This window comes from Girardinichthys multiradiatus, chromosome 12 (genome assembly GCF_021462225.1).
Source record: "Girardinichthys multiradiatus isolate DD_20200921_A chromosome 12, DD_fGirMul_XY1, whole genome shotgun sequence".
Classification (NCBI taxonomy): Eukaryota; Metazoa; Chordata; class Actinopteri; order Cyprinodontiformes; family Goodeidae; genus Girardinichthys; species Girardinichthys multiradiatus.
This window is the reverse complement of record NC_061805.1, coordinates 5,134,704-5,149,001: the sequence shown is the minus strand read 5'-3', so window position 1 is coordinate 5,149,001 and position 14,298 is coordinate 5,134,704. Positions and strand designations below refer to the sequence as shown.

At 40.4% G+C, this 14,298-nt stretch overlaps 1 protein-coding gene across 1 annotated transcript in view; it reads right to left on the bottom strand.

Annotated features, from left to right (window-relative positions):
• The window catches only part of arid3c (AT rich interactive domain 3C (BRIGHT-like)), a 106,775-nt gene that overhangs the window by 20,689 nt on the left and 71,788 nt on the right, over positions 1-14,298 (bottom strand). Inside the window, exon 6 of the mRNA XM_047380802.1 lies at positions 6,214-6,303. Within this exon, the coding sequence (XP_047236758.1) occupies positions 6,214-6,303 (90 nt within the window). The remainder of the gene's footprint in view (positions 1-6,213; positions 6,304-14,298) is intronic.

The following is a 14,298-nucleotide window of genomic DNA, read 5'->3' as shown; positions in this document are numbered from 1 at the left end:
ATTAGCAAAACCAAGAAAACGCTGAAGAGCTTTTCGCGAGTCTGGTTCAGGCCATTCCAGAACTGCCCTTATCTTCTCCGGATCAGAACGTACCTGTCCACCCTCAAGGATGTAGCCCAAAAATGTGACAGACGGCTGATGAAATTCACACTTTTCGACCTTAACAAACAGGCGGTTATCCAGGAGACACTGAAGTACCTGGCGAACATGTGTGCAATGCTCCTCAATGTTCTTGGAGTAAATCAAAATATCATCAAGGTACACAAAAACAAAAATATACAGAAAGTCTCTGAGAACGTCATTGACTAAAGCCTGGAAAACAGCAGGGGCATTGCACAGTCCAAATGGCATGACCGGGTACTCGAAATGGCCCAACGGTGTTTTGAAAGCAGTCTTCCACTCGTCCCCCTGGCGGATCCTGACAAGACGATAGGCATTTCTGAGATCTAATTTGGAGAATATGGTAGCACCATGGACCGGTTCAAAAGCGGACGTAGTGAGAGGAAGTGGGTATTTATTCTTAATGGTGATCTGATTTAAACCTCTATAGTCAATACAGGGCCGTAGTGAACCGTCCTTCTTATCTACGAAGAAAAATCCTCCCTCAAGTGGTGAGGAGGAAGGCCGAATAATTTCTGCAGCTAAAGAGTCATTAATGTAATTTTCCATTGATTTTCCCTCTGGATGTGAGATATTGTACAGTCTGCTGGACGGCAGGGGGGCACCAGGAAGAAGATCGATGGCACAGACATAAGGTCTATGGGGGGGTAAAGACAAAGCCTTATCTTTACTAAAAACTCTCTTTAAATCATGGTATTCAGTGGGCACACGAGACAAATCTATTATTTCATCCCGTATTTTAACCTGTAACGGGTAACGCGGTGTGAATGCTGACTGAAGACAAGACAAATGACAATTAGTGGTCCAGGATTCGATACGACACTCAGACCAGTCTAGGTTAGGATTATGTTTCTTTAACCACGGGAAGCCTAAAACTATAGAGCCCTGAGATACTGGAACCACGTAAAACAAAATCTCTTCTTTATGGTTTCCTGACAACAGCAGTTCAAGCGGTTTAGTTCACTGGTTTATCTGCTGTAGTTTCTTGCCGTCTAAGGCTAGGACGGAATGAGGTGAAGTGAGTGGTTCCACCTCAATTCCAGCTCTTGTAACCAACTCGGAATCTATTATATTTTGTTCACACCCAGAATCAAGCATGACAGACAGAGTCAACGTATGCTGATTGAATCTAATTATAGCAGGCAAACTGAATCTTGGGGCCTTGTTCTCCTGTGAATGGCCTACCACCCCCCCTTCATAGCTGGTGGACCCTGCCTTTTGAATGCCCAGGACAAGATGCTACGAAGTGGTCAGGTGAACCTCAATAAAAACATTGTCTTGTAAGCCTGCGTCTCTGTCTTTCTTCAACTGATAACCGTGTGCGACCCACTAGCATGGGTTCAGGTTCAGATTCAGATTGTTGGGGTGGAGTCCTGACTAAGTGTGGTGAGTTGGTTGCAAATTGTGGTGTACGATTTACTTTTTCTGCTCTGGATCTCCTTCTCTCCCTAATCCTATTGAAAATTCGAATAGCCTGGGAAATAGTTTCATCTAGTGTAGAAGGATCATCAATCAAAACTAACTCATCCTTTAAGGAGTCATCCAGAGCATGAAAAAAGGTTGACTTCAAAGCATCATTATTCCAGCCAGAAGCTGCAGCCAAAGTACGAAACTTGACTGAAAATTTAGTAAGGGGTCTATTATGCTGCTTTAAAGCCATCAACTGTCGTCCAGTATGAGTCTTGTCACAAACAGGTGAGAATGTCTGTTTAAACTCTTCAAAAGTACAGCCGAAGTCCCTGCAATTTGAGAAATGGGCCTCTGCCCACTGTAAGGCTTTGCCAGTCAATAAGCCAATAACATAAGAAATCTTCACGTCATCATGGGGCTCGGTTAAACACTAGGTCACATTGAAGCAAAAACCCCTTACATTTACCAACCTCTCTGGAAAACCTTTGCGGGTTTGGTGAAGTGACGTCATGGACATACGGAAGCTGTTGCGATGGTGGTGATGCTGCAGCGCCATCTACACGTGGGGCGGACTGAGTATTTGAAGCCTGTTGAAGCATGGAAGTTATCTGCTCTAACTGTAGGTTTGTTTGGTGCTGTTGTTCTGAAAGGGAACGAAGAGAGGAGTCAAGAATATGGATTTGGTTAGTGTGTTCTGATAGGGTTCTTCTGAGCGTTTCTGCATGGTCTCGTTGGCCAGAGTGTTCTCTCATTTTCAATATAGCACTGACTCACATACAGAGAACACTCAGAGGAAACAAGCTGAAAGTGTAACGGTGTTTATTTACAGTACATGAACACAGGGACGTGAATGGGTAAATTCGCCAACTGAAAGAAAGGGGAAGACACCTGGTGAAACAGGGAACGGTGTTAACGAAAACGATACTTGTAAACAAGAAAGTGTCTTACTAAGTAAATGCCGTTAGGTCGCCAGGGGTAGAGGGAGTCAGAACCTGGGTGTGCGAAGCTAGGTTGTCCAGATGCTTCAGAGAGTTCAATGTTTAGGTACTTGCGTTGGAGGGTGGACAGGGTACGCCTCTGCCTTGGTTCAGGAGTCGGGAATTTCCAGGAAGCTGCCAGCTTTAATCCAACACACGAAATCCAGAACGTAATCCACAAAACGTAGGTAAACTAGAGCATCCAGGAAATCACTGGAGCCAAAGACGAAGTTCAACGAAGATAAACAAGGCTCAGGTTTCAGCCAATGAAGGCAAACACTCTGGCATCGAAGTGCTGGCAGTCTCCTGCTGAAATAGCGTAGACTGGGTGTCCCTGCCGGTCCAAGGTGGGCGGTGGGGGTTCAGCCGTAGGGCACGAAGCACCGGAGATCACCGGCTTAATCTGAGAGACGTGGAAAGTAGTGTGAATACGAAGGCTTGCTGGAAGGCGAAGGCGAACCGCAGAGGGGCTGATAACAGTCTCAATTTTGTAAGGACCAATGAAGCGAGGCCAAAGTTTCCCAGACATAGACTTGAGTGGCAGGTCTCGTGCCGATAACCACACTTTCTGGCCGGGCTCTTGTCTTATTTTGGTGCAGGTCGGCGTCTTCGATCAGCAAAACGCTTATTTTGGTCAGCAGTTCGTTGGAGAGCTTGAATGGTTGTGGTCCAGATCTTATGGCAGCGGCGAATGTGTTGTTGAACTGATGTGACTGTAATGTCCTTAGATGATTCACATGCATTTTATGCTCCTCAGCGCAAAGACCAATGCGCATTAACATCTAGGTGACAAAAACAGGAAGTTTTACAATTTATATCCGACTGAGATTGTTTCCATCATTTTCCGAGGTGTGTTGCGTTATTGTATGAGGCTAATTGTAATTCAGTTTGATCGGTCAGGTTTAACCATAAATGTTCAAACTCATGAAAAAGCATCAGGTTTGATGCTCCATGAGTTAAATGACACTGAATGGAGTCATATTTCAGTGTATTTAGTTGAGTTTTAGTTTTCTGTAGTTTATTATTGTCATTTTAAAAAATTTGGGTGGATTTACGTACATGCCAAGTTGTGCGTAAAAAATTCTGCCGCAAGATTTTTGTGCGTAAGTACGCTTCGTACAAGAGGCCCCAGATATTTTTCACATCATGATGCAAATCCAGCTAGAAGCTCACAGCTAGTTCCTACTATTTTCTATCAGAGCCAGGCCATTTAACTTTAACTGTAGCTTAGATGAGGTTCCTGCTGCTCTATGTCCCTCATCATAACCCTGACGATGCTCATTAGAGTAAACCTCCAACTCATGTAAACCTATTAGGCCTGTTTGTGTGAGTAGCTGCAGAGTTCCACAAATAACCATTTTAAGTATTCTTTTTCTTTTGAATAATTGTCAGATTAGGTGAAGTGGGCTGTGATTATATGGAATACATTAGAAACAAACCTGTTTGTTTTTAAATAAAAATATGAACTCTAATGTCACTTAAAGTATTTTGTTAACAGACTTGTACTAACTTCCTTACTTCGTAAGAGCCAGGGCTATTCAGAAAACGTCTAACGATGTGCCTGGGGATGTCGTCTTGCAGACCTATAGCTGTGAGTATGATTCCAGCTTCTTCCTGCCATATACATATCGGTGAGTGGATGTCTGTGCAAATGGGTAAATGTGGCTTTAGTGTAAAGCACTTTGAGTGGTCAGTATGACTGGAAAAGCACTATATAAATTCAGTCCATTTACCATTTGAGAGTTGAGAATTACAGCTGTGGCAAGAACACTGCATGATAGCTAACTGACCTAATAGCCCAGCTTTTTAAACAGCTAAAAGTAGTTCACACCTCAAACTCACAGTATCACTCCTAAAAAAAGCAAACAAAAATAGTTTTGATTCAGTTTATTTATATAGTGCCAGTTCACAACACATGTCCCCTCAAGAACAAAAACATAATTCATATTCTATACAACAAGTAGGTTCACTATAAAATCTGTTATAACAGCAGTGAAAGTGTGTGTATGAGCGGTTGACTGCAGTGCTCCCTGTGTGTATCTGCGGTCCTCTGCAAGCCAGTGTTTGTTAATAAAGAATACTTTAGTACTTGTGAAATATCTGCAAACTGCTCTATTACATTTTTTTTCTCCTCTAGTTGAGCTTAAGGGCGCACAACCCATTTTCAAATTTGCACACACAATTTTCCCATTTCTGGCAGCACACCAACTCACCTTGACCAGTAAGAAGCAGTACAAAGTAGGTAAAGAAAATGAGTGAGTAAAAGAAAGAAAGAATGAAATATGGTTAATCAGTTGATGTGGTGTTGCTTCCCCAAGCTGCTGTGACCATCTAAAATCAATGTAGAGGTTTTATTTGACTGACAGAGATTTGATTGTCAGGATGCTGCTTGACTGCAACCAGCATTGATTGTTCTTCCTTGGCTCAGCAAATGGTCATCATTTTGGAGGTGAGCTTTTTAAACTGTGAAATTAAGACACTGAAATAAGTCTATTAGATATTAGCACTTTGCATTTTTTCTTGCAAATATTTGACATTTAAGATATTTGTCTCTTTTTAAACTCTTAAAAGAAAAACAGCAACTCTTAACACTGAATTTTGAGCTCTAAATTTATGAGCAAGATATTTATTTAAAACTAGCTGTATGTTCATGTAAACTAGCTGTATGTGTCAGAAGTATGCATCTGAAATCTCATCTTTGATGAATAAGGCGAGTGCAGTACAGTGACCGTAATGTGGACCATGCATGATTCATGGAAAATAAAATGGTATTCTGTGACTTTAAATTAATATAGGTGGATTTGGTTCAAATGACAGAGTTGATGTCTTGTGAAAGGAACGTTGTGGGTTCATTTCCCTGCCACATGTTGGTGCCTCTTTAAGATGCTTAAAAAAAGATGCCCACTTACCTCCTGATATGTGTATCAGAGTATGAATGTGAGAGCATTGTGAGTGTGGCTGGGTGAATGAGACGCATCTCGTGTAAAAGCCCTTTGAATTGTTTGTGTGACCAGTGACTCTATGTAAGTTAATTCCATTTACACTTTTAACAACAAATCCAGCCCCCTGTAGATTTGTCATTCCAGAGCTGTAAAGAAGGCTCAGATGTAAACAATGTAGTAAGGGGCTATTGTTAAGCTCTAAAATATGGTACTCTCACATATGAAAATAAGGTTAAAATACTGATTAAATTTGCTGTATATATGTTGTGCCTTATAATAATAAAGTCTGTATATATGTTCTAAATTTTTTGAGGATTGCTGATCAGAAGTACTATACAGACTGTCAGCTGCCATCATTAACTGTTAGGTCTGAGCAACCACAACTCCAGTCAATATATACAGAGTCTTGCAGCTAGAAGCTGATCAAACTAAATCTTGTGATTTAGACAAAACAAAGAAGCCCACATAAACAATGTAGTCAAGGAATTATCTTCTTAAAAAATAAAACTTACATTTTGTTAGAAGGCTGCAAAAACTGTGCTCTCTTTCTTTCACACACGCAGACACACACATAGATCGACCCCAAATCCAAAGGTCCAATTTTAAGATTTCTAACTTTTTTTACTCTGTATGGCTGCCACTTCATCATGCTGGATTTTATAGAAAAGACATCAAATTGCGTAAAGGACTCAGCACTAGGGTGCTGCTATAACTTATTGAGTTTCCTCCCTGCAATTACACCAGCAAATGACCCCTCTATTTACCTGTGTAGACAACTCCATTTATTTCTATTGACATGTTGATGCTGTTAATGCCGTTGGTAGACAGGTTCAATGCGGACTCTTGTCTATCATCTGTCAGGAGAGAAAGCACAGAGGGAGAGAGGAAAACTCGATATAAGCATTTAGAAAAGGAATGGAAAAAGCAGCAGCAGTATTGGAGAGGTTTTCGAGAGTGACAGGATAGGAGTTTTATTAAGTGTTCTGGAGACACAAGTGTAAAAAGATGTGTTCAGCTATTTGTGAATGTGAATTATGGATTACCTTTATCATAACACACAACCGGGGAACTTGTAACAAAGATATGGTTACAAATGTGTAATTATTATTTTTGGTTCGCTAATCCAATCATTTATTTAACCCCAAAAAGATTTATAGCAGTGACATTTTTAGGACTCTGAAACAACTGGGGCTAAGCCCAGGCCAGAAATAGTTTTTCCATACATAGACAGTAGTATAAGCTTTAATCAGTTTCAAAGGAAAATAATATAGAACAGGTATGAACCCTCAGCCCATAGACTGGCTTTTTGAATGAAGGAGAATTAAACATAAAATCTGTGCAGTCTCTTTAATTTGTTGTTTCTTATGTTAAGCAGTCTTATCAACTGGCAAAACGTAGCAATTTGCATCATTAAGTATTTCCAGCATTTTGTTATATTTGAAACATTACATTACAAACATACATATAAACTAAGTTTGCACATTCGGTCTAATAAAAGAATCCGTGGATTTTCAATGTTTCATAAATGGCATCCATTCCTCATCTAAAGTTCCTACTTAAATATTATGGTTCATTCAAAGTCTTATACTCCTTACCTTTTATGTTGCACCTTTCCTACATCATAAACATTATACATTTTTACAGTAATAAACCTATATGATTTTCTACCAACTTCATCAGATTAGTTAAAAACACAACATATTTTGTTACTTTTTATTGACACCTCAACAAACATGAGCTTCAAAACATCTTTTATGACTTATGACTCATGAACTATCAATATTTCCAACTATAATATTGTGAAACAGTCTGTGCTAAAACACACACCGCCCCATTTGATGTTACAGTTTAGGTGCAATACTTGAAAAACTGTTTTGTTTTTCGAAAATGCAGTGTGAATGCTGTTAGCCTTTTTTGTTTTTTGCTGAAAACTGGTAAGCAAGTTGACATCAATTAAAAAAACTCAGATGAAGAATACCAAATTGGAAAAAACTTTAGAAAAGCAAGACAGAACCGTCAGTTTATCTGCTGAAGAAGCACAACTTCTTGCTGAAACCAATTTAATTCAGTTGATTTATAAAGCGCCAAATCACAACAAATGGTATCTCAAAGCACTTTATAAATAAGTCTAATTTATACACATTTTTTTTATTTAATCTAATCATATAAACAGAATAAGAACTCAGTTACATACATTTAAATTCTTTTGTAGTTAATAAACATCAATCACTCCTGGTCAAGCAACACTAGACAGTTGACCGCTGCATAGAGTTGTCAACTTTGCAAAAATCCCTCATACTGAGCCTGCATGTAACAGCCATAGAGAGGAAAACTCCCCCCTAACAACAAAAAACCTCAAGCAGAACCAGGCTCAGTGTGAGCAGCCATCTGCCTGGACCGACTGTGGGATTCAGAAGACTGAGCAGACACATTACTTTATATGTTAAAGAAAAAGTAAAGCGTTAATGGCAGCATTCGTACCTTAAACATTTGAATGAAGCTCTGTAACCTGTCAAATATTGGGCCACCTGTTCACGAGGGTTTGAACTTACTTGTTTCTGGACACCTTGAACGCATCAGCATCCCATAATAATTGTTTCCCTTTAATAATAATAATATTTTATTCTAGTTCTCGTTGTTATGTCCATCCAGACACAGAACTCTCCACTACAACTCAAAGTATCCAATTTTGTTCAGATGCATCAGAGAAGGCATACGGATCTGTAGCTTACCTCCGGACAGTTAACAACAATGGTGAGATCCGAATAGCCTTTCTAGCCGCCAGATCCTGTGTCGCCCCAGTTCAACAGCAGTCCATTCCAAGACTGGAGCTCTGTGCTACCCACATCGGAGTTCAGCTTGGCTCTGTTTTGAAACAAGAGCTCACCTTGCCCATCTCGTCTATCACATACTGGACTGACTCTACCTCTGTACTGAACTGATTACAATCTCCATCTTGCCGCTACAAAGTATTTGTCGGCACCAGAGTTTCTGACATTGAACTGAGAGCAGTTGCTGGCGCTGTGTTCACTCCAGTGACAATGATGACATAACACGTAGACTGGCACTCTCACGGATCATCAGTCAGAGCCGCTGGAACCATGCATTTCTAAGACAAACAGAGTCATTATGGCCCCTTTGTCCAGACATTTCCATCTCTGATGACTCAACTGAACTTTGCAAAGCCCCGTTCAGTTTCCATGTCTCTGCTTCCCCTTAACAGGCTTTGCCTGATCCTAGCCAATTCAGCACATTGAAAGAGCTACTAGAGGCTTCAGTTTGAGGATGTCATGTGGCGGCCGCTGACTCCAATCCTACAGCTGAAAACTTCAGACAAACAGAGCTTTACTTGCTCAAACGAGTTCAAGTTGACTCTTTCCCAGAGGAAGTCTCTCTCCTCTCATCCCAAAATCCAGTCTCTTCCAATAGTAGACTTCTCACCAGCAGAGCATGTCAGCCACAGGTTGGGGGCCAGGGTCTACCCGAACTGACACCTTTGAAAAAAGGATGGCCTACACACTAGGAGAGACAAGCTCGTGTGGCAGTGTGACAGAAGAGGGAGATACTGATTTGGCCGAGACCACAGATGAGCCAGGTAAAGCACAGTTTAGTTTGTATTAAATGTGTAAATCCGAGGTAAAAGCACAGTGTCTAATATGTTGTCTTCATTTCCTCAGGTCCTCTTAGAATCTGTTGTTCTAAACGTTGCATGACATTCTCACGGAGCTGTGCTCCCATTGAAATTTCCCTTTTTGGCGACAACATTCTGTCTCTAAGACAGAATGTTTTAGAGACAACATGTTGTCTCTAAAAGTGGCTTTAGGCAGAGAAGTAGCTAGCAGATTATCTGCTCAGCACATGTGCTCAGTTTGTGTGTTCTGTGTTTGTTTGTTTTTTAAGTTAAGACAAACTTTATTTAAGGGGTGATTTTAAACACAGAAGATTGATCATAACGCGCCATGCACACATGCATTTAAACCCTTTTTATTAATGGTATTTTAAAGGTATGTGTTTGATTTGGATGAAAGGCTATAAGCTTCTTTTGTTAACAGCTAACAGCTAAGAACATGTGTTTGCCTACTAAAGATCATTTACCCAAAAAGGTTGTTAGTTTTCAATCCAGTAAGATAATATTTCCTTAAATATTATTTTACCAAACTTTATAACTAAAGTTTTACTAACTAAGTAACACAATTAAGCCCATTTCTCAAAGATTTGGTTCTTATTGTGGAGATATATTATGTGTATGCATTAATTATTATTATGTTCATAACCAGTGTGTTATTATTATGTTCATAAACAGTGTGGGGAATAAAATATATAACCTGTGTTAGTATAAGACATTGTGGCCTGCAGAAGTGTTGTTGCACAAACTTGGCCTTGAGTGTGGTGAAGCAGGAAAATACTGAAGAACTGTAGGGGTAGGGAGAGGATGTGAAAAAGATTAACTGGCCAAGCACTCCCTTCTCATATCAGCAGAAAAGCAGAGTGCAGGTGCTGGGAGACAGGAACATGTCCTAATATGGTAGGCAGGAAAATGTGTGTACGTAACCATATGTGTGAAAAAACTGTAAACAGGGGCTGTTAATTTTCATGTGTTTTAATAAAAGCCATGTGCCCAGTGAGAAGATCTGAAGTCGTCTCGGTGTGTGGTCAGATCACATGACAGAGAGCTTCCCCTGGCCAGGTACTTGAATAACATACAGCTGTCTCCGTGTGATTTATTCTAATGTCTTGTGAATTCTTTCAGCTTACGGTGAATAAACGAACACGCAGAACACCCCTTGGGGGGGTGCTTCAACATTATTCAAAATAATATTTCTTTAAATATTATTTTAATAAATAAAGGCAGCTAATTAAACATCATTGAGAATTGGTCATCCAGAAGGTTGGTTTTATTCAGCAAATCATTCTTTAAAATATTATTTTATTAAAATAATATTTTATCTGATCTTGCATTGTGAATGGATGTCTAAAGGTATGCCAATTATTGCCTAAGACCAAGTTCACTTCACTTCCAGATTCTTCACGATAATCCTTGGTTCTCAAACATAAACATTGCATGGTAATGTTGCATCACTCTTTCGGTCATGGTTTTCAACCATCATTGATCAACTTGTTTATATTGTACATAGCCCTTTAGTCTTCCTTATTCTTTCATTTTTCTTGGTAGTTTAGTTGGATTGTTTTAGCATAGTAAAGAGTTTGTTGATTGAAATATGTTTGACTTGAGTTGACTTATTTTTGTTAATAAATTCTTGTATTTTAAGAAATTGTGTGAATTCATTCCATGTGTGTGCATGTGAGTTTTTGTTGTTCAATAATGTCAGAGCTTGGCTCATCCCTTTCAAATTTGTCCTAATACCATCGCTTTACTGGTCTGGTATTCACAGGACAACCCTTAACAGACCGAAATCTTATTTAGTTAATATAAGAATATTAATATTAAATATTAAATAACATATTCATATTCATAATTACAACAATACTATGCATACTGCATTATACATACAATAAATATATAGAAATGTGTCATTCTTATAAATCTTGGAGTAGTCTTAACATTTAAAAAATATGCTCCTACATACTTCACTGAAATGTATAATAATAACTACAGCAGCAAGGATAATTAAAGCTGCAAGCAGCGTTGAAGGCCCTCGCACCTCAGCGCAGCGACCACGGGAGCCTGGCATCGCCTCCTACATGCCACATACGATGACACCGCGTCACTTCAACACGTCGCCAGTAGGTGGCACTTTGAGCAACATGTCATATGATCTTCGGTCATGCAAAGTTTCAGTCTGGCAAAAAGCATTAAAAATTTTGAGTAAATCAGACCTTCCAGATGGAAGCTGCACTCACTTGTTTGTTTGTGGGTGGGGCTAAAACGACATCATCAATTGACTGTGTCAACATGTCCATCATTAAGTCATGATCATGTATAGTACATTTCAAGTGGATCCGATGATGTATGAGGGAGATATAGCCCTTGAAGTGTCCTAGGGGGCGCTGTTGATCCAAATTTAAATGTAATCTAATAGTGCTGTTTGGGGGCTGACAAAGATCAAGCATATTCAGTTTGGAGTGAATCGGGCCATGCATGTGTAATTTAGAGGCAAACGTATGGCCATTGCGTGACATAAGAATTTACCACGCCATCATATTCACACCCTCCAGCTAAAGCAGTAAGTACTGTCGACTGTCTAAGAGCAATATGTTATCTGTTAGTTGGGACAGTTTCACATTGATTAGGTGAAGAACATCAAACATTGACTCTGTAAAGGAAAACGTGATACTTCCTGTTCTCAGGGGGCGGGGCTTAGATGATGTCAGCATGTGATGAGTGAATATTCTTCAGGACTAGAGGCAGATCAATCCCAAAAGGTTTGATGTGTCTGTGAGTTTCCTTGTAGGAGCTGTCAATTTTGTTTTTTATGGCGAAAAGTCAGATTTTGAGGCTTAGCCACACCCACGTACTTTCATGTATCAAAACTCTTTTGATTTCTTTTGATCCCCAATGCCTTAAGAGTATACTGAGTAATTTTCAAGTCTGTAAGTCAAAATCTGTAGGAGGAGTTCGCTCAGATATGCGGGCTGGAAACGCCCAAAAGAGGGTCAAAATGGCAACTTCAATCCAAGATGGCCGACTTCCTGTGGGGTTTGGACGAATGCTCCAAGAGACTTTTTTGTAGGTCCTGCGAAGTGACATATGTGTACCAAATTTCAGAATCCTCGGTCAAAGCATGGCTTGGGGCTGTTTTTTTGAACTTTTCTAGGGGGCGCTGTGTACGAATTAGGCCACGCCCACCGAATATGTCATCAGATCTCTGTTGGGGACTGGACTAGGTTCAATCACATGGAATTTGGTGCAGATCAGATGATCTATGTGGAGATTAAAGCCAAATGGCGTGACATCCAACTTCGCCGCGCCACCACGGCCACGCCCTTTTATGAAACGTCACTGTGCTTCAAACAAAGTTAGACCCACTAGTTATCTGTCTTCTGACATAGTTTCAAGTGGATTTGGTCAAGAGGGTCATAGAGGCAACTTTCCAATTGAAAAAAGTGACTTCCGGTTCTGAGGGGGCGTGGCTTTGATGATGTCAGCATATGACCGTCAGGAAGCCGAAGGCCCTCCTTCATGCCAACTTTGGTGTGATTGTTTTTGTTTTTGGGAAAGTTATAGCAATTTTTGACTTTCAGCGCGAACGCCAAGTTCGTGCCCCGGCCACGCCCCTTAAACGTGCTCAAAAACTCACGATTTTGATCACTTTTAATCCCCCATGCCTTAACTGCATATTGACAAAATATGAAGCCGATAGCTCAAAATCCCTAGGAGGAGTTCGTTAAAGTTCGAGGTGAGTAAAATTGAAAAACGGTCAAAAATTGGCCTTTGACCCAAAATGGCCAACTTCCTGTGCATTTTAGGGCATACCCCCAAGAGACTTTTTTTCTTGGTTTGAGGAGCTCTAGTATTGTGCCGAATTTCAGATCTGTACGGCTTACGGTTCGGGCTAACTCACATTTGGGGGTGTGGCTAAGTGGTTTGACCACGCCCGCTGACGACATTAAGGAACAAAAATTTTACAATTTTGGGTGAAGTTTGGTGACTTTTGGGGCATGGCAAAGTCCCCATATTGCCCCGCAAACACGCAACGGAAAAAAAAGAATTCCTACGATTACAATAGGCCCTTGCAGTTTTCCTGCTCGGGCCTAATAATTATTCTGAAAGGAAGTGGGTGGTTGGATATATAATGGTAAACAAACAAACAACTCAGATAAAACAAGCCAAAAAACTCAAGCCAAGCATAGAAGAGTTCAAAATACTAACTACTGTCTCATATTTCCCAGTAAAATAAACTGGACGAGGAAACCATGGACAACCTGGAGAGCTATGTGGATGAATACTTTACAACGTAATGGGCTACACACAAACATCTGTAGACACAACCACACCAACATCACAACACACATGTTCGGAGTGCTCAGCCAGCACTTTCACTATCTCTCCAGGGAAAAGCTACGCTCTATGCCCTGGACTCAAGAAGCCAAACGAGCCTGGATACTCGTCTTGCCCTGTCAGAGGTTTATCGCAAATAATTTCAAGCTCTGAGGGAGTCTTTGGAGTTCAGCCAGGAACAACTAGCTTTGCTCACAGCCAAGAACTGGGGGTTGGTTTTTGGGTATCCGCTTCTTTTTTTCACCTTTCATTATGACTGTTGCCACATCTCTCTCCTTTTTCTTTTTGTCATTCGCATTTCATAACATAACCTTATATCTCTCACCCCCTCTCACCCCTAGCACCTTCTTAATTTTGTCTGTCTCTGTCTGATATATCTGCTTCAGGACAATCAGGCAACCCCAATCACTAGCAATGATTTCACTTGGGTCTATTTGTTTCTTTGGGGACATGCACTATCCAACTTCAGCTACACACAAACAACTATGGGCACACTAAGGTTTGTCACATGGAATGTGTATGGAGCCTGCACCAAAGAAAAAAAGTTAACATTTTCTAACCAGCGTAACTGACTACAGGCAGACGTTGTCTTTTTACAAGAGATTCATAAATCTGCCACAGCTGCAAATGATCTTAAATCACCTGAATTTCCACCTGATTTGTTTTCTGTAATTTGTCCTGCTATATTTCTAGACAAAGGAGAGCGCCAAAAGTTATGTATTGTCAGTATATATGCCTCAAATGTTGATGACCCCCCCATTCTTCCATACATTTTTTCCTGCACTCTCTGAACACTTGGATTGCTCACTTCTTCTTGGGGGCAATCTCAGCTTTGGTCTAAATGAAGAATTAGACAGGTTGAGTACAACAGGGACTCAGCGCAGTTGGC